The following is a 26,242-nucleotide window of genomic DNA, read 5'->3' as shown; positions in this document are numbered from 1 at the left end:
AACTGCATTATAATTTATCATTTTAAAATATAAATCAGCTTATTAACCATCTCTAGTATGTTTTATTTTATAAAAATCATCTCGTACAGTCATTTGGTTTTTAAATGGTTTGAAATTGCAGTTGAAACAATTTAGTAGTTTGGCAGAAATAAACCTTATTGTAAACAGTTTCATTGATAAATCAATGAAGATTCATCCCCTGAAGGGGAATTAATCATGCTCATCCACCATAATTTGTATGATCTCTAGTTTTATTATTTTTAATAGCTGAAGAATCTTCAGTCACTTGGGAATTCTCTTCTAGAATGATAGCTTTTTTGGTAGCAATTCGTAAATCACTTATTTTCTTATGCTGATCTTTAGATGAGTTTCTAAAGGTTATAAAGAGTTAAAGTAAACCTATCCATTAATGTAACTCTGTTACGTACAATGTTTGTTTCATTTTGGGTGATTTTTAAAAATAATATACTTTAATGTTTAACTGTCACTATAATGTATTGGTAACTTGCAAAGACTCCTAAAGTTGTTATAACCTGTAGGAAATTTATTTACTATATTTAAATTCATTTTCTCATTTCATTCAGTAGAAATGTTTGCTTTCCTACTATGTGATAGACACTGGTCCAGCCACTGAAATGAACAAACAAAAATTCCTGCACTCATGATGTAGTACTTTGTAGTTGGTGAGGGAAAAATATTGTCTGTGTATGTATATAGAGAGAACACATAAAGGCGTATACACACACAGTAAATTGTTGTGTCAGACTCTTTGTGACCCCATGGACTATAAAAGGGGAATTCTCTAGGCCAGAATACTGGAGTGGGTTGCCTTTCCTTTTCCAGGGGATCTTTCCAACCCAAGGATCTAACCTAGGTCTTCCTCATTGCAGGGATTCTTTACCAGCCAAGCCACAAGGGAAGCCCAAGAATACTGGAGAGGGTAGCCTATCCCTTCTCCAGTGAATCTTCCCGATCCAGGAATCAAACTGAGGTGTCCTGCAGTGCAGGCAGTTTCTTTACCAACTGAGCTATGAGGGAAACCCTATATATACCATATATGTACATATATATGAAATATATACTATGTAATATAGTAGAAAGAGCTAAGAAGAGTAAAACAAGGCAGTTTTATAGCTAGAGAAGACTCACTGAGAATAAACATTAAAGACTTGAAGGTGTGAGCCACTAGTGGGAGTAGCATTACCCGCAAAGGGAGCAGAAAATGCTAAGACCCTGAAGCAAATACCAGCAACCATTTGCTTTAGTCATGTAAAATACAGTGATGACCTGACAGGCTGTTTTCATGGAATGATGGACACTAATGTCTGCAATGGGTTCCACGGAAAATACCTAGAGAGATGTGAAACACTGACTGTAGGCAACTCGTTTACGTCTGAGGTTATTGATATTTCTCCTGGCAGTCTTGATTCCAGCTTGTGCTTTTACATAGTCCTGCTATAAAAATGTGGAGAAATGAAGCAGGGGAGGAGGTTGGGGTCAGATAATGAAGTGTTTGAATGCTGGGAATAAGCTGGGAAAGACTGAATAATTGATGATGTTAAAGACAGGAAAAAGTTGTTGCAACCTTCTCCTTGGCAAAGGGACTTAGCTATGGAAATACATATAGTGTGATGGCTAATTGGCATAAAGGTTCACTTGAGATGATACTAGTCAGCGTGGCTTTGTTTTTTCTCTGGCCATCTGTGTGCAGGTGAAGAGTTGAATTTAATCAGAATTATAGATAAGGGTGTAAGTGACTGACAATTTTAGGCGGGTACAAAAGACATCGAAGATACAAAGGGATGAAGGACAGTAGAAATTTGATAGACTCTAGAGACAGTTACTGAAGAAGGCACTGGCGACCCACTCCAGTACTCTTGCCTGGAAAATCCCGTGGACAGAGGAGCCTGGTGGGCTGCAGTCCATGGGGTCGCGAAGAGTTGGACACAACTGAGCGACTTCACTTTCACTTTTCACTTTCATGCATTGGAGAAGGAAATGACAACCCACTCCAGTGTTCTTGCCTGGAGAATCCCAGGGACGGGGGAGCCTGGTGGGCTGCCATCTATGGGGTCACACAGAGTTGGACACGACTGACGCAACTTAGCAGCAGCAGCAACAGAGACAGTTACAGGTCTGAGGAATGAGGGTAGTTCAAAGCGTTGTTGGATTTTTGTGTATGTGAGTGGTGAAGTGAAAAGATAGAAATGTTGGTTGGAGAATGGCATATTTGAAAGGTCGGTTACAGAAAAATGCAGTTATTCAAAATAAAGAGGTAAAGGATTTGGCCAAAGGAAGAAGGGCTGGGGTAGGGTAAAAGACAAGCTCATTAGAGGAAAGTGGTTAATAAACTGAGAGGACAGCCTAGAGGAAGCTTTCGGTCAAGAAAAATCTGGATGGGGGTTCATAGTCATAATAGAAAAAGCCAGCAGAATGTCTTTGTTGATCAATAATCTTTTGGCTTGAGGTTCTTTCATTACATATTGGAATAAACTGGAGTAGTAAGGCGCTTTTTGGAATTACTTTGATCACATGCTAAGAAAATTAATTTCTATCACTAAGCCTAGTATATAGAAGATTATGTTAACTTTGACTTCAGCTCTGTAATTTATGTTGCTGTTAAATATCAAGACTTTAAAATCTCCAAAATTATATACGTATAGTTAATGGCACCCTACTCCAGCACTCTTGTGGAAAATCCCGTGGACGGAGGAGCCTGGTAGTGTACAATCCATGGGGTCGCGAAGAGTCGGACACGACTGAGCGACTAAACTTTCAAACTTTCAGTTACTTGGTTACTTGGTCTGTCTTTTGTGTGCGTGTGGATCACTTTTAAAGTCTTTATTGAATGTGTTACAGTATTGCTTCTGTCTTATGTTTTGGTTTTTTGGACGTTGGAAGGCAAAATCCTAACCTCTGGACCTCCAGGGAAGTCCCCGGTCTCCTTTTCATATCAGTGCAGTTAACATAAAATTCATCTTGACCATATTTTCAGTTCCCAGGGAAAGCAGTTTTTACTTTTTTTCCCAATTGACCAACATAATGGTTAAACCCTTAATAATTGCCACTTCCATCAGTGGTATCATGCTGCTGCTGCTAAGTCGCTTCAGTCATGTCCGACTCTGTGTGACCCCATAGATGGCAGCCCACCAGGCTCCCCCGTCCCTGGGATTCTCCAGGCAAGAACGCTGGAGTGGGTTGCCATTTCCTTCTCCAATGCATGAAAGTGAAAAAAGTGAAGTTGCTCAGTCATGTCTGACTCATAGCAACCACAGGGACTGCAGCCTACCAGGCTCCTCTGCCCATGGGATTTTCCAGGCAAGAGCACTGGAGTGGGGTGCCATTGCCTTCTCCAGTAGTATCATAGTCAAATAGATAAGACATGAAGTGATGATTAGAGGGAGGAAGTAAACATCTTTATCATATGTATGTTTCATGTCAAGTCTTTCTATTCTATTTTATTGTCAGTATTCATCCACTGGAATCAGCATTAATTACTTAGGCCTTATATCAATTTTTTCCATATGTCAAGTATAGGTTCCCCAACCCCTTACTCTTTTCCCATTTTCCTGGCTATTACTACTTTTTGCATAAGAGCTTTAGATTTTATTTGTCTGATTCAGTTTTTTCCCTTTGAGATTGAATTAAATGTATAAATTCAGGGAAGATTGAAAACTATGATATTGACTATTCTCTTTTGTGAAAATTGAAACAGCATGCTATTCTATTTGTTCAGGTCTTTTGTGTCTTTCAGTGGTAATTTTGAGTTTCATCACACGTGTATATACTGTTGAAAGTAGTATTTTTTTCCTTCTACATATAAGTTTTCTGATTAATGGTATATAAGTAAAATTTTGTTTTTCCAGACATAACAAGTTATTTTATTGCTTTCACTAGTTTTTTTTTTTAATTAGTTCCAGGTATTAATATCTGAAATAGTGATATCTCCTCCTCTTGAACTTTTTATACCTGTGACTGACTTCTCTTAATAAACTGCACTGACTATGTCATAATTTTGTTAATCTTTTCTTTAATAGAGGAACTGGATATTCTTACTTCCTTAGAATCATGGCGGATAAATTAACAAGAATTGCTATCGTCAACCATGACAAATGTAAACCTAAGAAGTGTCGGCAGGAGTGCAAGAAGAGTTGCCCTGTGGTTCGGATGGGTAAGCTGTGGATCATTTAAGGATAAGAGAAAGTTTTAAAAGAATACATTATCTTCATGGTTCTCTAGGCTTTAGTGTACACTTTTCACCCCTGTTGGTTTCTTTAAAATGTAAAAATAAGACCAGATATTATTCTAAATTTCTTTTAATACTTTGTGACTAAATGATCCTGTTTAAGTTCAGTTCAGTTCAGTCATTCAGTCGTATCCAACTCTTTTCGACCCCATGAATGGCACACAGCACACCAGGCCTCCCTGTCCATCACCAGCTCCCGAAGTTTACCCAAACTCATGTCCATTGAGTCGGTGATGCCATCCAACCATCTCATCCTCTGTCGTCCCCTTCTCCTCCTGCCCTCAATCTTTCTCAGCATCAGGGTCTTTTCAGATGAATCAGCCCTTTGCATCAGGTGGCCAAAGTATTGGAGTTCAGCTTCAACATCAGTCCTTCCAGTGAACACCCAGGACCGATCTCCTTTAGGATGGACTGGTTTGATCTCCTTGCAGTCCAAGGGACTCTAAAGAGTCTTCTCGAACACCACAGTTCAAAAGCATCGATTCTTCAGTGCTCAGCTTTCTTCACAGTCCATCTCTCACATCCATATATGACCACTGGAAAAACCATAGCCTTGACTAGACGGACCTTTGTTGGCAAAGTAATATCTCTGCTTTTTAATACGCTGTCTAGGTTGTCATAACTTTCCTTCCAAGGAGTAAGCATCTATTAATTTCATGGCTGTAATCACCATCTGCAGTGACTTTGGAGCCCAAAAAAATAGTCTGCCGCTGTTTCCCCATCTATTTCCCATAAAGTGATGGGACCTCTTGCTGTGATCTTAGTTTTCTGAATGTTGAGCTTTAAGCCTACCTTTTCACTCTCCTCTTTCGCTTTCATCAAGAGGCTGTTTGGTTCTCCTTCACTTTGTGCCATAAGGGTGGTGTCGTCTGCATATCTGAGGTTATTGATATTTCTCCCGGCAAGCTTGATTCCTGCTTGTGCTTCTTCCAGTCCAGCGTTTCTCATGATGTACTCTGCATATAAGTTAAATAAGCAGGGTGACAATATACAGCCTTGACGTACTCCTTTTCCTATTGGGAACCAGTCTGTTGTTCCATGTCCAGTTCTTACTGTTGCTTCCTGACCTGCATATACGTTTCTCTAGAGGCAGGTCAGGTGGTCTGGTATTCTCATCTCTTTCAGAATTTTCCACAGTTTATTGTGATCCACACAGTCAAAGGCTTTGGCATAGGCAATAAAGCAGAAATAGATGTTTTTCTGGAACTCTCTTGCTTTCTCAATGATCCAACAGATGTTGGCAATTTGATCTCTGGTTCCTCTGCCTTTTCTAAAACCAGTTTGAACATCTGAAGTTCACAGTTCATGTATTGTTTAAATTCATTGACTGTAAAATCAAACCAGTGTTCAAATTAGTAAGAGTCTTCCAGTTCTACAAAATCCTATAGTTAAAGTCACGAAGAAAGAACTACCAAGATGTTTGCATTTGATAATATTCTTTTTAAAAACAGCTTAGTATGAATGACTGTTCATGAGCTTTTGCTACATTTTCAAGATTAAATAGAGTCTCAAAAATTCAGAATTGCTAGTCTTAAAAGCTATGCTAACCAATTGTTACTTTAAATATACTAGTGAGAAATAAACTTACTAAATCTTACAAGAAACTTTAGATGTCATATCTTACAGTCTGCTGTGCTATTCAGAAATGCCATTACTGGTATTCTTAATGCTAAATTTAATTTAGTCTGTGTATTAGATGCATGTCTTTGGGGAGCTTTCCTGATCTAGCTAATGTATTTCATTCTCCTGTCGGGTGTACATTACCATTGTCAAGGCATATTTGGTGGATTAAATATTCAGGTTAGTCAACTTTTAAGATCAGAAATAGCAACCCCTAGGACTTCCCTGGTGGTCCATTGGGCTACATGCTCCCAATGCAGGGGGCCGTGGTTTGAACCCTGGTCAAGAAACTAGATCCCACATGCCACAGCTAAGATCCAGCACAGCCAAATAAAAAATAAGTAAATAGTAAAAAAAAAAAAGAAATGGCAATCCACTCCAGTATTCTTGCCTGGAAAATTCCATGGATGGAGCCTGGAGGGCTACAGTCCATGGGGTCACAAAGAGTTGGACATGACTTAGTGACCCAATGACAACGAATACTTTAACCAGCATCTTCTTGTAGTAAATTAAAATAAGCATATTAGTCACCTCTGTCTTGCATGACGAATATTCATGTAAGTAAATAAGTCCAGCAGTGTATCCATACAAAGCACTGATTTAAGATATTATCTCAAATGTTATTTCTTTTTGTGATCTTTGAAAATTTGATTCTTTATGGAAATTTGGAATGAGAATTGCTGAAATAACAGCGTTGTCAGAAAATTAGACTATCAGAAGAAATGTCTTAATTCTGTCTTTTCCTTTGCAGGAAAATTATGCATAGAGGTTACCGCCCAGAGCAAAATAGCTTGGATTTCTGAAACTCTTTGTATTGGCTGTGGTATTTGTATTAAAGTAAGTGATATTTTATTTATTGTATTAAATTATAACCTAAAAATGAAATTTAAAAATTCTGATTACATTATAACTGTTTTTAAAGAGCCAAGTATGAAACAGTAACAAATTTAGAAAAATGGTTTTCTTATATTAGTAATATTATTGCAGTTTCAATTAATTAAGCCACCCCATTTAAACGTTATCCTTTTAAAAAATAATAATAAAAGTTATCCTTGCTGTATGCAATTTTGTAAAGCCATCTCCAACCAAAATTAATTTCTTTTTTTCACCCTCTTATGAGAAGAACATTCTCCAGATCTTTACCAGAACTTTTTGGAAATATAAATACAAAAAATATGAGTCATATTATATATTATTTTTTTCAAGTCTGTTAAATTTTAAATTCACACTTTTAAATAAAAATGGACACAGCCAAAAACTTTTCTTAGTTTAACCTAATCCTGAAGTGCTGCTTTTGCTGTATTCTTTTATTGTTGAATTTACCCCAATAGTGTAATTTTTCAAAATGCTTCAGTTTTTGTTATATTGAATAGTTTGATTAGGGCTTTTCTTCAAGAGTGATGGATTTCCAACTTTCGTTCTTAAAAGATATTTAGGAGCCAGAGTATAAAGTTCTTAAATTAGTTATTTTTTATTTGCACATAATATATTTTAGAAGGGACCTTTCCTGGAATATGGCTACCACCTATTATTTTTTCTAATTAGGCTCAAGTATATTTTAAATTGGTTTCTGAATTTTCAGTTAAGTATCCAGAAGTACCAAGCTTGGTACGAAAGCGTTTTTTTCTTCTTTTGATAGTATAAGCAGGAGACATTTCTTCCAGCAAATATTTTTTGCCTGCCAATGTTGTGGGTGCTGGAAATCTTATTTTGAACCCTATATTTGATTTTATTTTCTTTCTTGGCTACTATAGAATATTGAGATTCCAGAATTTGGGTATGTACTCCATGGCAGAAAAGATACTGATGTAATGAATCTCTTTGGGGAGAGGGGTAGTGTATACTTCCTGAACACTTAGGATACTTGAAATGCAGCATGTATATGAACAACATGGATATTTTTTCTTTGAAGATTAAGAGAAGTTTAAATTACTTGAAGCCAATAAGCATTTTATGTACATTGATAGAATAATAGAGAATTCTGTAAATGGCAGTGACTCCATTTGTAAAAAAAGAAAAAACCATCTTGCATAAGGAATTAATACTCTTTGTTAGAGGCTGATGATTTTGCTTGAAAATAAGAGTTTTGTTTTTTAAACTTCTGTGTTCTTATAACTTAGAAAAGGGGAATTCACTGAAATCTTTGTATATAGACTTTTGAATTAGTTCCCTAAGCTCATTGAACAGATTTCTAATCTGCATGTATACATTTTGCTTGTACCCTTTTGGTTTTATCTGTACTTCGGAGGAATTTTTCTAGCCACATTACCACTCTTAAATCACCTTCCAATTTTTACCATTCTTGTTCCTTGGGCATTTATCTGATTGACAGTCACCATTTGAATAAGTTTTTCTATGAATAAATGTTTTTCTTTTTATGTGAATTTACTCACTTGGAATATGAATATCTTTTTCATGTGGAATGGTTAAAAATCACAATGGAAAGACATTAGTCCTTGCTCTGTGCAGATACTATGCTAGCTGTTGTTGAGATGTAAATAGACCAAGAAAGGTACAAACCATGACCTTAAAGGACTTTACAAAGTTGTAAAGGAAGCATACAGAAGACAGGAAGAAGAAAATAAAGGGACAACATTTCTCATTGACTGTATATGAGATAGTACGCTCAATAGAAAAGAAAGATAGCACCAAGTCGTGTCCGACTCTTGCCATCCCATGAGCTGTAGCCTACCAGGCTCCTCCGTCCATAGGATTCTCCAGGCAAGAATACTGGAGTGGGTTGTCATTTCCTTCTCCAGGGGAGCTTCCCAACCAAGGAATTGAACCCAGGTCTCCAGCATTGCAGACAGAAGCATTACTAGCTGAGCTATGCCAGATAATCAAGTTTTATCTTGCTCTTAACCTTCTTTTATCTAATAATATTTTTTAAAAAACGCAAAAATCTATCTCCAGGTCTGTAAGGTTTTTCACTAAGTGTTAAACAGATTAAATCTCCAGCATTTTGCCAGTTACTAAGGGGAATACAGATTTATTAGTTACAATTCTTACCTTCGAGTAACTTAACTTTTTTAAGGATAGGAAGTGAAACAGTACTTAACACCTGTGTGAAACTCCCACATTTGGAAAATTAATTATAAAAACTTCTTAATCTGTTCGTTTTAGTCATGCATATATTTCTAAAAATTAATGGAAACTTAATTCTTTATTTTAAATAACAGAAATGCCCCTTTGGCGCCTTATCAATTGTCAATTTACCAAGCAACTTGGAAAAAGAAACAACACACCGATATTGTGCCAATGCCTTCAAACTTCACAGGTATATTTCCAAGTCAACATTCTTCTTTACTTCAGTCAGGAGTAAAATACATTTGAAATTTTCAGAGAAACTAAAAAATGGAAAAAAAGTGGTAATAACTTTTGCATCCACTAAAGCAGAATATAATATTATAACATCATGCAGAATAGCATTGTATATGTCATTGGTTCATTCAGGCTGACATTAAAATTACCTGAGAGTCTTTTTAAAAGTACTCATGCCCAGGTAATTTCAACCCAGTTGAATTACATCTTATCTCTGGATGTATAGTCTGGACATTAGTAAGCTGATAAGGCTCCCAGGTGATTCTAGTATACAACTGGGGTGAGAATCATTGTTGTTATAAAATCCTTCTCCCCAAAATAATTTTTAAGGGGCCTTGTGTTGATTTTATTTATCTATTAATCTCATGATCTACAGAGAATATTACCCTGAGCTTCAACATATACTGTTATTGACAGACATTCTTTGAGGTTTTTAATCTGCTGAACACTAATATTTTGAATCGGGGAGTCTAGATTTAACTAATAAAAAGGTATTTCTCAACCTGCCAGCTTTAAGGGGCCCTACTGCAGCAGGGAGTATGAAGTGGAATATTTCTGGTTGATGTGGCACTTCTCTCCTTGTAAGTAAATGGCAGGCCAAAAAAAAGAAAGAAGGAAAAAGACTGTGAGGTTGCACCTGCTCTGCAGTTTTGTACCAAAGCATTTTATTGTACATTAAAACTGAGCCTTATATGTAAAGAAAAATTGTTACTTTAGACTGTGAGTGAAAATTGAATAAATAAAATTTGGAGTAATATTGGTCATGGATGCATTTCTAACAATTAACAGTTTAAGTTAATCTTGGCTGCTGTTTTTGTTTTTTCCTAATAGCCAATGATATCTGGCATATTTCTCTTTTGGCTTATTAATGAATGTGTGTGGAGTGCAAATGCATCAGAAGACATCGTTCTGGTATTATGTAGCTTTGTCTACCTAAGTCTGAGTTGTTTCATTATTTTTGTACACTTGTGACAGGTTGCCTATTCCTCGTCCGGGTGAAGTTTTGGGATTAGTTGGAACTAATGGTATTGGAAAGTCAACTGCTTTAAAAATTTTAGCAGGAAAGCAAAAGCCAAACCTTGGGAAGTATGATGTATGTATTACCACCTTATAAAAATGAGTATCTTGGGTCAGTTTTATGAGGCTGTGAAGGAGAGAGTATGTGTGATTTTATTTTTTAATGTTCTTATTTTCAAGATTATTTGTGAAATTAGTGCTGAGAAACTATAAACGAAACTCCTTTTTAGTTAAAAATGTGTTAATGCTACTTAATTGATAATTCTGAGATTTTGTAAACTGTTATGTTCCTTGATTTGAAAAAAAAAAATCCGCCTCTGGTATTATTAGTATATTAGAAGCAAAAGTATTCTATTTGGGTATATGTTCTATTTTGTATAACATTTATCCTCTTTGCAATTGTATTACTAAATTCAGATAACTATACATACATTTCTAGGATCCACCTGATTGGCAAGAAATTCTGACTTACTTCCGTGGATCTGAATTGCAAAATTACTTTACCAAGATTCTTGAAGATGACCTAAAAGCCATTATCAAACCTCAGTACGTAGACCAGATTCCCAAGGCTGCAAAGGTCAGTTGCTTTTTAGGAGATGTGTAATGGGTATTACAAATATTGGTGGACATATGAAAGATAAATTAAACTTGTTTTACTTTGTGACTCTTCTTAATATTGAAGGGATTAGTATTGAAGGAAAATAATAGTAACTGTTACTGATGTATTGTGACAGGGGACAGTGGGGTCTATTTTGGACCGAAAAGATGAAACAAAGACACAAGCAATTGTATGTCAGCAGCTTGGTAAGTGTTTATTTTGTGTATGTGTTTTAATAGGCCATGAATTTAACTCATAAAGTTTGATGTTTTTATATGGATTACTGAAATAAATTGGAAAAATCTCTAGTAATTGTCATACTTTCAGCTGAAATATTCAAATACAGGATGATTTGCAATGCACATTTTACCCTGAAGAGGTAAAATAGAATAACATTAAAGACAATTCCTCTTATAGATTTAACCCATCTGAAAGAACGCAATGTTGAAGATCTTTCAGGAGGAGAGTTGCAGAGATTTGCCTGTGCGGTCGTTTGCATACAGAAAGCTGATATGTAGGTTACTTTATATTCTTGTAAATGTTATCCTTACTTTAGAGTTTTTATTTATAATGCTGCTAAAAGAGCAGTGGTTTGGGATAAATTGTTAATATTAGAAGGAGTAGTGAATGTTTTAACTTTTGAGTTCAGATGTTGAAGCAGCTGTGCATCCATTGCCCATTCCCCTGTTACTCCATCAGGGGTAAAAACTTTACAACTTTTGAATTCTAGAGCCTTTTAATATAAAGTCAGGTATTTTGTAAACTCTATTTATACATAGGAAGATTATTTTTTTTAAGATGTAAGGTCTCCAACCAGGCCGGCAAGGTTTTTAATAGTTCAAGTGGAACATGAGGTCTTTTAGGTTATCCTAAATCAGGGTGGCATGCCACGTGAGAGACAAATGTAAAGGCGAGTTTCCTTCCTACCTTTTAATGTCTCTTCCCAGATATTTTTTGCTCTCATCTTTTTCCATACTTCTACTCTGGCATCCAGTGTAGGCTAGTTTTTCTCCGTATTCTATAATTTTTTGCAAGGCCCTCTTTTCCAAAAACTGTTTGCTTTAGTGCAACTGATTTCAGCCAATTATAAGAGCACTCTGAATTATTTTGGAATATATCAGAATAGTTTTCATGAGGAGATAACAGTTTGTAAGTTAGCCTAATCTGTGAGTCTCTCCCCATACTTGATATGCTGTCCTGCTTTTCATAATTTCTTCCTTCTACTTCTGAACAGAATACAGAAATTTTTACTGTTAAGGGATTTTTGTTGTTGTTAAATCAGAAATATTTCAGTGCTTTAACATGCAAGATAGAATAATTGTCATACTTGCCTTTCATATTATGTTTGCTTTTCTTTTTCATAGTTTTATGTTTGATGAACCTTCTAGTTACCTAGATGTCAAGCAGCGTTTAAAGGCGGCTATTACTATACGATCTCTAATAAATCCAGACAGGTAAGTAAGATTCGGCGTGTGCCTATGCTGTTCTGTTTAAAAAGTTTTATAAATTTCTAAAAATGCAACACCAGGACCATCAATGTCATATACATGTGCATATATTCCATCTTAGTTTTTGAAGCTCTCACTTGAACTTAACCTTCCTCTGTCTAGAACAGAAATTCTTAATGCAAGATGCATTTACTACCATACCTGTTTCCAGGGAGCCTAAAAATACTCTATGAAGTGAAGTGAAGTGAAGTGAAGTGAAGTCACTAAGTCGTATCCGACTATTTGCAACCCCATGGACTGTAGCCTATCAGGCTCCTCCGTCCATGGGATTTTCCAGGCAAGAATACTGGAGTGGTTTGCCATTTCCTTCTCCAGGGATCTTCCCCACCCGGGGATCGAACTCCGGTCTCCCGCATTGTAGGCAGACACTTTTACTGTCTGAGCCACCAGGGAAGCAACTATAGTGATATGCAAATTTTGGGCATATATTTATGGATTTCCAGGAAGCAGATCCTTAATCAGATCCTCAAATGGATATGTCGCTTATACACATCATTTAGAACAGAGTAATTCCAGTTGTCCCAGGTCTTTACTGAGCACAAAAGAGTTCTTAAAAACTTCTTAGTAGTCACAACATCATGTATTCGTAGGATGCTGTTGTGGTTTGCAGAGTTTTTATATCCGTTATCTCATCTGAGCCTCATTAATCTTATAAGTTAGAATCTTTAGGTGGTATTCCCATATTGCAGATGAAGAAGTTTAAGGTCAAAAAAATTAGTTATTTCTAGATTTCGAATTTATGATATGGCAAGACTATGGCCAGAACACAGAGTGTTTTTCCTGCATAGCATTTTCTGTTGCATTCTTTAATAGTTGATTTCATAACTTCTTTCATAAGAGAAATCCCTGGGGATCAAAAAGCGAACAGAGAACTATAAATTACAGGGGAGAAACAAGGATGGCTTTCCTGAAGGTTGTGCTTGTCTCTGTAATAAGTCTTGAGCTTTAACAACCATTTGTGGGCAGGTAGCAGAGCCTTCTTTTGAATTATCACACAAAATGCCAGGACTCTCAAACAACTACTTTCTCAGCAAAAGAGTAAATAAACACATGAGGATGTCAAGGAAACATACTCCCGTCACTCAGTGAGAGCCTTGGGAATGGAGGGATGGTTCCCCTTCAGATCTGTTTATGGACTGGCAGCTCACATGGATATGGAATTGAAATTTATGTAATCAGGGATGTCTAAAAACCCTCCAAGCTGAGAAAGTAACACAGAGAGAGGCCTGGACTCTTCAGTTCTATGGTACGTAGATGACACAAATATAAAAACACTCCAGAGACATACGCTGTCAACCCTGGTCACACAGGATTTCTTCAGGTAAAGACCAAGAGCTTCAAAGCCAGGGTTATAAATGATAGAAGGAAAGTGTACGAGTGAGCCAGTAAACAACAAACAGCAGGACTTAGATCTTCAAGAACTGAAAGGGGCACTCTAAGAGAGGCTGTAAGGCAGTATTTAAGATGAGTCAGAACGTAAAGGTTTAAAGCTCTAGGAATATAATACTCCAAAAAAGGTAACAGGTAAATGTTTTAAAAACCCAAACAAATCTAGAAATTAGAAATATAGTCATGACATTGAAAACTCACTGGACAGATTAGACAGGTTAGGGACAACAGAAGAGCATCAGAAACTTTAAAAGTTGACCTGAGCAAGCCACCAGAGTACAACAGAGAATGAGATGGAAAAACAGAAGGAGATTCAGGGACATGGAGAATAGAATAAGATAGAGAACAGAATGAGAAGACAATTGCATATGTCTTTATAGGCATCTGAAAAATCAAACTGTGAAAAGATAATGGCCAGGTTTTTTCCAGAATTGAAAAACTTGACTCCTTAGATTCAAGGAACAAATGATTCCTGTACATACTTTGAAGTAAAACTTAGAATATCAGTAATAAAGAGACAGTCTTAGTTGAGGTAAATGGTGACCATAATTTTCACTCCATGCACAGGTCAGGGCATTATGATAGGCTCTTTGGGAAATTGTTGCTGTTGTTTAGTCACCAAGTAATGTCCAACTCTTTGTGACCCCATGGACTATACCTGACCAGACTCCTCTGTCTGTGGGATTTCCCAGGTGAGAATACCAGGATAGGGTACCCATTTCCTTCTCCAGGAGATATTCCTGACCCAGGGATTGAATCCACAGCTACCTGCATTGGCAGGTAGGTTCTTTACCACTGTGCTACCAGGGCAGAAGCCCCTTTGGGGAATGTAAGAGTATAAAATGCGGTCCCAATATTCAGGGACCTTAGGATCTGGTAAATTAAGGAATACATAAGCAGAGAAATAAAAGGATAATAATTTACAACCAGGTGACATGTATTCAGTCAAGTCACTATTTTCTACGTTATGAGAGCGCAGTACATAGTGGTAAAAGGGATAACATACCAAAACAGATTCGATTGACAAAGTGAAGAAAATGATTGTTAGACGTTCTCTCAGTTGTGCTGGGTCATGATTTTATAGGCATAGGGTCAAAATAATCTCTTTGTAGTGATAGACGATAAAAAGTTTCAGGAAGTATGTCTGCATTCTGAAATTCTATGATGTATCAAGGCACCCATTCAGTCTTTAATGCTGTAAAAAGATTTTGAAGATCGTATCCTCCAGGAAACAACAAGAAATAGAGGATGGATTAGTGAGAGGAACAATAATGCAAGAGGAAGATTAAAATCCAACAGATAACCCAAAATTAAGTGTAGGGCATAAATTTTCACAGCATAGATTTCTCATTATGCTGTAGATTATTGTTCCAAACCCTCTGAAAATAGAGTGAATCTTCTAAATATTTTTTAATAACATTTTGGACTTCTGCATAAGATTAATATGAAAGTAGGGAAAGCAGGTGTGACTTATTTTTTTTTCTTTTCAAAAGTCCCTTAAAAACCACTAGATAAAACTATGCTGCCATATACTGGGCCTTGAAGATTTCAGTGGTAAAAAAGCAGAGAATTATTCCAAGTAATGGAACATTACCAGTAATGATACCGAGGCAGGATAAGTATTGGCTCACTTGGGTGATTTGCCATTTTTATTGATGCTTACCACTGTTCAACAGTGGGGGAAAGTTTATTGCACATTAAGAAGGGTATTTCTGCTGGAGGTAGAATTTGAGGTGAACCTTAAAGAGTTACATAGGACTTCAACAGATGAGGATTTTAGGCAGGAGACCCTTTCAATCATAGACTAGCCCTTAGACACAGAGATAGAAGAGTAAATTATTCAGGAAACAAAGATCCATTTTTCAGTATATCCTATATACAAATGTAATAAAAGAATGTACAGATACTTTGGTTCAACTCAAGATTTTTTGACTTTACAGTGTTGTGAAAACAGTACATATTCAGTAGAACTATACTTCAGATTTTGGTATTTTCTTGGTCTGTGGTGCTGAGCAGCAGCAGCAAGCTGCAGCTTTCGGTCAGCCATATGTTGAGAGGACAGACAGCTGGCACCCTTGCCACTGTTCTGCTTCTCACTTTGTAGTAGTCAACACATTACATGCGACAGTCAACACTTTATTGGAAAATAGTAAGTGTTCTGAACACATTTCAGGTAGGCTAGGCCAAGTGTCGTGTTTGTTAGGTTAAGTATGATGGACTTATCAGAGTGTAACTTTATAAATTGAATATCTGTAGTAGCTATAGTTTTGGAACGTCTTAAAAGAAGGTCTGAGGATGTTAAATTTGTTTCATCTGGACCTAAGAGCCTTATCTGGGGCCCTGAAGAAAAAAATGAGATTTGTCAAAAGCATATAGCAATATTAAATAGAAATATGACACCCTGAATTAGAATCTCGATAGAGAAAGAAAACAGTGAATTAGACATGCTTGACAATTTAAACAGTATATCATTGTGAATCAAATTGAGTCAGTTTTTATGGGAGTAGTGATTTCATTAAATGATTAAATGATTTCATTAAAATAAAAATATGGCTGGTTTTTGTACAGAAAGCTATTAAATTGGAATTTGATGTCTGCAGGTCATTGCTTTTTGAAAATCTTAAACTGAGTTGAATAGGAATGAAATACTACATAAAAGCTTTATGACTCTTATTTATTTGCCTGTTTCTACTAGACGTACTTTTTTTCTTACTAATTAAAAAGTCATGTCCTATTCTATCCCATTTATTAAGTGCTCCATTTCCAACACTAACCTGTTTCCTTCCTGACTTTCATTAGGTTTTTATCACCTGTAAAACTTTGCTACGTGGTCTTTCTGGTATTGTTTCATATCAATTCCTAGTCTCCGCAGCTAATATTGAAAGTTCTCAGATTGAGGATTATGTCATACTCTCTATGCATCCCCTGCTACACCTGTACTGCAACTAGTGTGGGATAGGACAAGTAGAAGGGTTTAATACTTAAGTTGAATAGCACAGTAAACAGTGTAGGTCTATTATATAATTATTTCTGCTTTGTAAAGTTTAAAAATGCTTTTAAACATTTTTAGTTAAACATTTAGTATAAAAATGTTTTTTTTATTAGCAAAACATTTATTTCATATATTCATAAATTTTCATGTTAACTTTTTTCTTTTAGTTTAGGAAAATAATTTGAAATATGAACATTGATTAGAGTCTTATTCCAAGAAAACATTTTATAACTTGCTTAATGTGGTCTTTACAGTTAATTTTTTTTAATGTATTTATCTTCCTAAAATTTCCACTGTAGTTTTTTTAAAGCTATGTAAATGTTTTAATTATAATTAAATATAATTTTAATTATATTACATTTTTAAATAAACATCTGTATTGATTTTCAGATATATCATTGTGGTGGAGCATGATCTAAGTGTATTAGACTATCTCTCTGACTTCATCTGCTGTTTATATGGCGTACCAAGTGCTTATGGTGTTGTCACTATGCCTTTTAGTGTAAGAGAAGGTAACTTGAAAAACTTTTCACAGTGCTCTTTCACATTAATGCTTAGAAAATGTATTGCTGATACTAAGTAAAGTGTTGCTGTCATAGTACTTATCCAAAACTCTGGCCTTATTAAATTTAATCTCACAATAAAATATACATATATAAGGTTCTATATGCCAGTTGTTAAACATAACCTATTTATTTTTGGAGAAGTTTTTGTTGTGGCTAAAAATATTCTATCAGTTTCACTATTTATTTGCTATACTAAAATGTTCTTTTATATTTTGGCCTCTGTAGCATCCCTGTATTATTAGTCATCTTCAGCTTTATCTTTGACAGGCCAGTACCAGTAGGAAAACTCTTGAAATTCATTTAGTGCTCATCTTGTTTTCATGTTTCAAATTTATCTTTAATCTGTATCCTAAGTTTGTGGAACTAAGGTTATCCAGAAGTCTAATAGTTAAATATATTATAGTCTGGTGAGTGACTAAAATTCTAATACAACAGCTCAGTATGTGTATTTTCACTTATTCCTACTACTTGGAGGAAAGAGGGACTAGGGACTGTCTCTCTGGTCCATGTGTTTTCCCTACCTAAGCAAGTTAGGCAAAAGTAAAAACTAGCCTACCACTTGGAGAAGGCAGTGGCACCCCACTCCAGTACTCTTGCCTGGAAAATCCCATGGACGGAGGAGCCTGGTGGGCTGCAGTCCATGGGATCACTAAGAGTAGGGCACGACTGAGTGACTTCACTTTCACTTTTCACTTTCATGCATTGGAGAAGGAAATGGCGACCCACTCCAGTGTTCTTGCCTGGAGAATCCCAGGGATGGCGGAGCCTGGTGGGCTGCCGTCTATGGGGTTGCACAGAGTCGGACACGACTGAAGCAACTTAGTAGCAGCAGCAGCAGCCTACCACTAAATGGCTCCTGAAGCAAAATCAGTACACGCTCCACCTGGTATGCCTTCTTCCTTTTAATTTCTTTCCTGTTTTCCTTCACTGCTTCCTCACTCCTATTTTTACTTTTTATGTTTCTTCTCTCCAGCTATGCCTTAAACTGATAATCTAGACATGAAAGGTCTCCTTAGTCCCTATCTTGAAAATCCATGCTTGAAAGTCCATATTCCATAAGAATAATTATTCGTGTAGCTTTATAGTTCCCTCAGTTGGATAGGCTTTTCTTTTTTTAAAGCTATAAAAAGGGTATAAATAGTTTAAGATGTGGGGAAGGACTTAATATCCCTTATCTACCTATATATTTGAGATAGATACTATCCATCTATTGAGATAATATATTTTAAGAAAAAACTTGTGAGATTGCCCAGTTTTTTTTACTAGTAGTCTTAAGAGATGATAGCAGAAGCAATTACTGTTTTATTCTCCTCAGTTAGCAACTAATATCAGAGTATCTACTCTCTGCCTAAAGTATTAAGTAGTTCTAGAATCATATTGATAATAATGACATGGATACGTGGCAGACACTTTTCATAATTCTAGTTAGAGAAAAGTGAAAGTCGCTCAGTCATGTCCGCCTCTTTGTAACCCCATGAACTATATACATATACAGTCCATGGAATTCTACAGGCCAGAATACTGGAGTGGGTAGTCTTCCCAACCCAGGGATTGAACCCCGGTCTCCCGCATTGCCGGTGGATTCTTTACCAGCTGAGCCACAAGGGAAGCCCTGAAAGTGAAAGTCATTCAGTCGTGTCTGACTCTTTGTGATCCATGGTTGCTATTTCTATGTAACTATATAATTCTAGTTATAGATGCCATGTCTAAAGCATATGCTGGGAAATAGTTCCTGGTGAGGTTTTAATGTACCCTATCCGTTAAAACTATTGAACTAACAAACTGCACTTAATCTTGCTGCTTTCCTTTAATATGCTGAAATTAACATGTTATATGTAAAAGCTCTTTATGAACTATAAAGGAATTTTAGCTTGAACTCATTTTTAAATTAAAAAGAGAAACATTGCAGTTGGAGTGTATACAGCCGATTTGTTAATTTTTTTTCCACAAAGTCACTTCTCTGAGCTTTTCTTATCTAATGGATTGGGCAATTGTAGTAAATGGTCACTTAGATTCCTTTGAGTTTATATTTTTATTTAATGTTTGGTTTTAATTTTTTAACCTCACATTATTCTTAACATGAATTCTTAATTCTTAAATGGCTTAAGATGAAAAATGCTAATTTGGGCAGAATAAATGGATCTGATGATGTGTTCTGTCAGTATATATTTATTGAGCCACCTGTGTTCTAGGCTGAGAAGGCCTAGATTTGGTTCTTAATTGCAAATGAAATGAATAACATTCTAGACTTTCTTTCAAGACTTTCTGAAACTTCAGCTACTGTTCTTCTGTTACACATAGTAAACACAAAAACAGATCTTTTCATTGTTTCCCAAATAACCCGATTTTCCATTTCTGTGCATCTGCCATTGTGGTTCTTAACAACCTTAGTATGGAGGGATTTTCATGTACCAGTGTGTTAGTTTTTGTTCAGTTATTAAAATGTTTAGATTATGTTGTTTGCACAATAAAGCCAAGAAAAGTTCAATGAAGTTCTTAAAAATCTGCAAAGCTAAACTGAAAACAAATGCAATAAATCATAAGTTCAGCATATGGTTATGTCTCACATGAAAATGAATACTTATAACTTAAATTCTTAACTATTTTATTTCATTTTATATCAATCTGTGAAAATACTCCATTTTACTTGTCATTTTTTAAAGAAAAATTACAATTTTTTTATTTTAAAATACAGAATAAATGGCATCAGAGCCTTTCACATAAAATCTGATGGAAAAAGTCTTATAAAAATCACATAATAATGAAAAGATGTGCTTTGTGTATGTGTGTTTGTATATATAGGCATGTATGTGTGCATGAATTAAACTTGGTATTAGGTACATGAAATACCATGTCGCACTGCTTTACCATCTGAGCCACAGGGAAGCCCAATGTCGCACTGCTTGCTGTTTAAATCTATGTATAGATTGCTCACAAGAGCGCCTAGGGTTTGGTTTTTATATGATAATTTATTGCTGTGGGAAAAGTCTAGTCTTTAATTGATCTTTGCTAATCTATTTCAATAACTTTCCAATAGGCATAAACATTTTTTTGGATGGCTACGTTCCAACAGAAAACTTGAGATTCAGAGATGCATCACTTGTTTTTAAAGTGGCTGAGACAGCAAATGAAGAAGAAGTTAAAAAGATGTGTATGTATAAATATCCTGGAATGAAGAAAAAGATGGGAGAGTTTGAGTTAGCGATTGTAGCTGGAGAGTTTACAGATTCTGAAATCATGGTGATGCTGGGGGAAAATGGTAAGTTTCCCTTATTCTGTGATATTTGAAAGTTGATTCTGTTTATCCAGGGGCTTCCCTGGTGGCTCAGACGGTAAAGCATCTGTCTGCAGTGCAGGAGACCTGGGTTTGATCCCTGGGTTGGGAAGATCCCCTGGAGAAGGAAATGGCAGCCCACTCCAGTATTCTTGCCTGGAAAATCCCATGGACAGCGGAGCCTGGTAGGCTACTGTCCATGGGGTCACAAAGAGTAGGACACGACTGAGCGACTTCACTTTCACTTTGCTTATCCAATAACTGAGTTTTAATTACTCTGAAAAATTTTAACTCAGTTATATTATAGGTCTGGGAACTAGATTGAATTCCTATATTTCTCAGTGTGGTTCACATTTTGTGACAGCGTATGATTTGTCATTTAATCAAGTTCATATTTCTTATTTTGTTAACCTTCAGTGAGAATTAGATCTTTTTCTAAGTTGGTTTTTCTATGTATATATTGATACAGATGACATTTATTCATCCTAGAAACTGACCAGAAAGGAAAGAATTGGTAATTCTAAAGCAGTCTAGTTTAAAATGTTTTCCTTGCAACTTTGTAAACAGTTATATAACTGACATTTTTAAATAATAGGTTATTGTCATAAATATACTTATGAGATGATTTTGAGTGCTGATGATTTTGAGATGATTTTGGAATTTTGTGCTTACAACTTACAAAACTGGAAGAAAAAAATTTTCTGAAGATTGTTGCAGTATATCAGTCTTTAGTTAATGTATTAGTCTTTAGCTTGGTTGCAATTAAATATTTCATGTTAAATGGCCTTTGTGATGACAGTGTCAATCATAACAGTTATTGTCCTGTTTTAACAATAAATTGTGTTCATCGATACTTTAACTAAAAAAGTCAAGAACCCACCCAAGACTTTATAGACCCACTTATTAAAATGGCCATTAGAAACTTTAAATAGTACGTATTCCTCCTAATGAGTTTAGAATGATGCTTGAGAGGTGAATCATGAAAGTTCAAGTAATTTTCTATATAGCCTCCAGAATTCTGTAGTGTCAGTATGTTTTTTCAAAACTAGTTTCCCAGTTACAACCCAGTAATGCATAGTGATTTACTCTAAATGTGAAACATTTTTCAAATCAATTTGCTTTGTGTTGCCAGGTACTGGTAAAACGACATTTATCAGAATGCTTGCTGGAAGGCTTAAACCTGATGAAGGAGGTACTGTTGTAATGTTGAGTTTTTTTACTCTTTTCCATGTAGTAGATTCTAAAGATCTGAGCAGTTTTCAGTGTATTATTTATTTGTATTATTTTGCAGGGGAAGTTCCAGTTCTAAACGTCAGTTATAAGCCACAGAAAATCAGTCCCAAATCAACCGTGAGTTATACTGGTATTTTTTTTTATTATTATTAAAGAAGAGTTTATATGTATATATACCTAGAGCATTATTACTCTTACACTCTATCAGAATGTTTCTCCAAATCAAGTCTGGGGCCCCCAAGTGGCTCAATGGTAAAGAATCCGCCTGCCAATGCAGGAAACAAGGGTCTGATCCCACCTAGGTGAGGAAGATCCCCTGGAGAAGGAAATGGCAACCCACTCCAGTATTCTTGCCTGGGAAATCCCAAGGACAGAGGAGCCTAGTGGGCTACAAGTCCATGGGGTCTCAAAGAGTTGGGCATGACTGAGCAACTGAGCACACACACACAGGTGTAATAAGGTAGCTAAGGAAGATATTAAGACTACTGCAGTCCTTAGTTTCATTTCCACTACTGGGAAAACTATTTTAAATCTGGCATCTTTTTCCAAAATAAATCTTCAAAAACCTAATGTGTTTGGTGGTGCAAATGACATCAGGAAAGTGAAAGGCTACCCACAAGACTGGAGAAACTGTTTGCAAATTATATATCTAATAAGGTACTCATACCCAGAATATATGAAGAACTCTTAAAACTCGATTTTTAAATGCACAAAGGATTTGAATAGACATTTTTCCAAAGAAAGGAAACAAATGGCCAATAAGCACAGGAAAAGATGCTCAGCATTGGTAGTCATAAGGGAAATGCAAATTAAAGCCACTGTGAGAGACCACATCACACCCACTAAAATGACTTCAGTCAGACAAGAGCAAGTATTACTGAGGATATAGAGAAATTTGAACCTTAGAGATTGCTGTTACGAACGAAAAACAGTAGAGCCACTGTTATTCAGCCATAAAAAGAAGACACGGATATATATTACAACATGGATGAGACTTAAAACATTGTGAAATTAACTTCCTTTGATTTCTGCAGGTGTTGTAATGAACTTATTTATTAACTTCAGTAGCTCAGTACTCATATTGAAAATATTTATGATGACTTGACTTACATTAAAAATTTCATCATTGATGTTTTCTATAAACTTAGCTTTTTAAGTTCTCAAGACATATTCATCCCTGTCATCCTGTTGCACATTTTGTTACCTCCCAGATTGCCTAAGATTACTTAATACACATATTGACCTTTAGAAGTATTCCTAGTCTGAAATGATTTCTCCCTTGAAGCAGTCATTTATTTCTTTCAGATTTTAAGATTATTGCTTTATTTTTTTTACTTGGACATGATGGGTTTTTAATTTTTTAAGTCTCAAAACATGCCCTAGCTGATAGATAAGCATCAAAATACTATGGATATCTGTTGGCAACAAATTGTTACACTTTTGCTGTGTGGCTTAACTTTGTCAAGGTGCATAATCAGAGTAGTTTTGTACTGAAATAAAATTTGAATACTTTTCCCTTAAAAACAGGGAAGTGTTCGCCAGCTACTACATGAAAAGATCAGAGATGCTTACACTCATCCACAGTTTGTGACTGATGTAATGAAGCCTCTGCAAATTGAAAACATCATCGATCAAGAGGTACTCTTAAAATAATTTTTGTTGTTTTATCATTTTAAATGGTGGGTATCTCTACATGGTTTATTGAACTTCTTCTACAAATAGGTGCAGACATTATCTGGTGGTGAACTGCAGCGAGTAGCATTAGCTCTTTGTTTGGGCAAACCTGCTGATGTCTATTTAATTGATGAACCATCCGCATATTTGGATTCTGAGCAAAGATTGATGGCTGCTCGCGTTGTCAAACGGTAATATCCCACTCATAAGAGTATTACATGTGATCATGTGTACTAGAAGACAAATGTGCTTAATATAGCATTTGAATATTTGATGATATAAAACTAAGATCTCAAAATCATGTGTTTTAGTTTCATACTCCATGCTAAGAAGACAGCCTTTGTTGTGGAACATGACTTCATCATGGCCACCTACCTAGCAGATCGAGTCATTGTTTTTGACGGTGTTCCATCCAAGAACACAGTTGCAAACAGGTAAACTATTTTCTAAACCATTCAACCTGATTATAAGTTCCAACACTTTTCCAATCAGAATATAAACATTACTCATACTATTTTAATTTTTAATAAGGAAAACTCTTGGAGTGATTAACCCCCAAGATTATCCGTGTGCCACACTGGACGGCATTGGTTACAACAGTGGGTTCTAGACTGTGGCACAGCACTGGCTCACGGGGATGAGGGTGCAGAGCTTTGGGCCCCTCGCCTTCTCTTTCTGGTTACGTTTTGTCTGCTGCTTTATTTGGGTGCGTGACTTTCCCCATTTACAAAGTTAGTGGTAAAGCTTACTATCCCCCAAATATCTGGTATAAATGTACAGCCGAGTTTAAAATGAATGATTTTACTTCTCCTCTTTTTTATTTCATTTCTCCTTATTGGCTTGATAGAGAGCACTTGAAATATAAAGAAGCCTAACTTTCACAGTTTATGAGAAAGTTCTTTTTTTAATGATAAATTTATTATGCTTTTAGTGCTTAAATCTTACTGGGTTGAACTATATGAAATTATGGATATTTAACCATTTAACCTATAAAAACAGTAAGTTCATGTGATTCCAACGCAATATTTCATGGTGGATTTGCTGTTTGAATAATGCATCCAAAAAATAAAAGTACTTAAGTAAACTTCTTAAAATTCTTTTTTTTATTTAAAAATTGTCAATTATTGAAAATAATGTACTTTGTTAGGGAAATTTAGACTATGTGAAAAAAAGTGAAAGTGTTAGTTGTTCAGCTGTGTCCAACTCTGCGATCCCATGGACTATAGCTTGCCGGTCTCCTTTGTCCATGGGATTCTCCAGACAGAATACTGGAGTGGGTAGCTATTCTTTCTCCAAGGATCTTCCCAACCCAGGTCTTCCCCACAGCCCGTGGATTCTTTACTGTTTGAGCCACCAGGGAAGCCTTCAAATAATGATCCACCCTTTGTATTTAAAAAATACTTAAATGTTCTACAAGTATGATATGATTTAGAATGATTTTAGTAGTAGTTTAGGTGAGAAAAAATGATTAGTATAGAAATAGTATGGAAATTTTAAAAGGAATTATTACTAAAAACCATTATGTTGTACATTGTCTTTTCAGTGCCAAATTTCTAACATAATTGTACCTTCTCTGTTAAATTTTCTTCTCTCCTAAAAGTCTTAGATCTGAAATTCTGCAATCACCTAATTTTTCTAGAGTAATACTTCTGGCTAAATGTTTTTTTCCATATCAGAAACATTTTAAACTGTGTTTGTTTTGCACAAAAATACAGCCAAACTAGTCAAGCAAAGACATTTTTTAATATAGATTTATATTGTGATTATACTATTATCGAGATGACTTACGATTGAGGAATTAGAGGAAACAGTTATTCTTAATATTCTTCTTAAAAAGTAATTAAATTGGGGGGAGGGTAAAAATCAATTGTAATTGATAGACTCTATTTTTCACCCTAGTCCTCAAACCCTTTTGGCCGGCATGAATAAATTTTTGTCTCAGCTTGAAATTACATTCAGAAGAGACCCAAACAACTACAGGCCAAGAATAAACAAGCTCAATTCAATCAAGGTATGTAAAAAGCTATCTCACGTCACGGGTACTTTCTCAGTGTGGATAGTTGGCGAGTATGTTTTGAATTGAAGACTGTGTCATTAAAATTCTGTCATTTCCTTAGTTGTGAGATTCTTGTTTTTCACGTTTTAATCTCTGATGGCACACGTGAGTCTGGAAGGCCGCACTTGGGGTAGAGCGGCCACTGCTGCATTATCTGAGTCACACCCATTGTACTACTTGTGTTGAGGGTACCTGCCATTTAAAGTGTTTTCAGGGAAACTACACTTGAAATAGATAAGTTTTTAGTTTTTTTACGCATTTTTTGTGCTTGCATAAGAACAACATGATTAAAATATATGTTTTAAGAGTCTTAAACAGACTTCTTCAGTGAACATTAAGTTCTAAATAATGAAACAAAAAATTTGGTTAAATCTGCACTTTTAATCGTCAGTTTTTTCTCCTTTGTGGTATATAAAGTAATTGTGCACCCTATACTTGATGTTAAATATGGTTTTTAGAAAGCAGTCATTTCTTCACGCCCCCCAAAAAAATGCTAAAAAAGCGTTTCTGTGTTTCTAGTATGCCTGCAATGAATGCCTCCTTAAAGCACAGCTTCCGTTTCATGGCCCTCTCACTATCGCCCTTTCATATTCTACTCCCCTAGCTTGGCTACTAAAACATGAGCCCTTGGAAAGCAAGAGACACAGTGCATATCACTTATTCTTAAGCACCTAACACAGACTCTGGATGCCTTTAGCCTTCACTATAATATTTTATGTTTACTCTCTAGCCAGGACAATGAAATGCA

At 35.8% G+C, this 26,242-nt stretch overlaps 1 protein-coding gene across 2 annotated transcripts in view; it reads left to right on the top strand.

Moving 5' to 3' along the window:
• The window catches only part of ABCE1 (ATP binding cassette subfamily E member 1), a 31,012-nt gene that overhangs the window by 2,156 nt on the left and 2,614 nt on the right, over positions 1 to 26,242 (top strand). Inside the window, exons 2-17 of one of the 2 annotated variants that reach the window (XM_055549787.1) lie at positions 4,038 to 4,171; positions 6,618 to 6,703; positions 9,046 to 9,143; positions 10,163 to 10,280; positions 10,644 to 10,781; positions 10,939 to 11,008; positions 11,220 to 11,316; positions 12,167 to 12,256; positions 17,082 to 17,203; positions 20,295 to 20,516; positions 21,664 to 21,723; positions 21,823 to 21,881; positions 23,292 to 23,402; positions 23,487 to 23,629; positions 23,750 to 23,872; positions 25,338 to 25,449. In XM_055549787.1, coding sequence (XP_055405762.1) covers positions 4,069 to 4,171; positions 6,618 to 6,703; positions 9,046 to 9,143; positions 10,163 to 10,280; positions 10,644 to 10,781; positions 10,939 to 11,008; positions 11,220 to 11,316; positions 12,167 to 12,256; positions 17,082 to 17,203; positions 20,295 to 20,516; positions 21,664 to 21,723; positions 21,823 to 21,881; positions 23,292 to 23,402; positions 23,487 to 23,629; positions 23,750 to 23,872; positions 25,338 to 25,449 — 1,752 coding nt within the window. In that variant the 5' untranslated portion in view covers positions 4,038 to 4,068. The remainder of the gene's footprint in view (positions 1 to 4,037; positions 4,172 to 6,617; positions 6,704 to 9,045; positions 9,144 to 10,162; positions 10,281 to 10,643; positions 10,782 to 10,938; positions 11,009 to 11,219; positions 11,317 to 12,166; positions 12,257 to 17,081; positions 17,204 to 20,294; positions 20,517 to 21,663; positions 21,724 to 21,822; positions 21,882 to 23,291; positions 23,403 to 23,486; positions 23,630 to 23,749; positions 23,873 to 25,337; positions 25,450 to 26,242) is intronic. The other variant, XM_055549788.1, reaches the window with a different exon arrangement.

This window comes from Bubalus kerabau, chromosome 16 (assembly GCF_029407905.1).
Source record: "Bubalus kerabau isolate K-KA32 ecotype Philippines breed swamp buffalo chromosome 16, PCC_UOA_SB_1v2, whole genome shotgun sequence".
Taxonomy (NCBI): Eukaryota; Metazoa; Chordata; class Mammalia; order Artiodactyla; family Bovidae; genus Bubalus; species Bubalus kerabau.
This window is presented reverse-complemented; position numbering and strand designations above follow the sequence as displayed.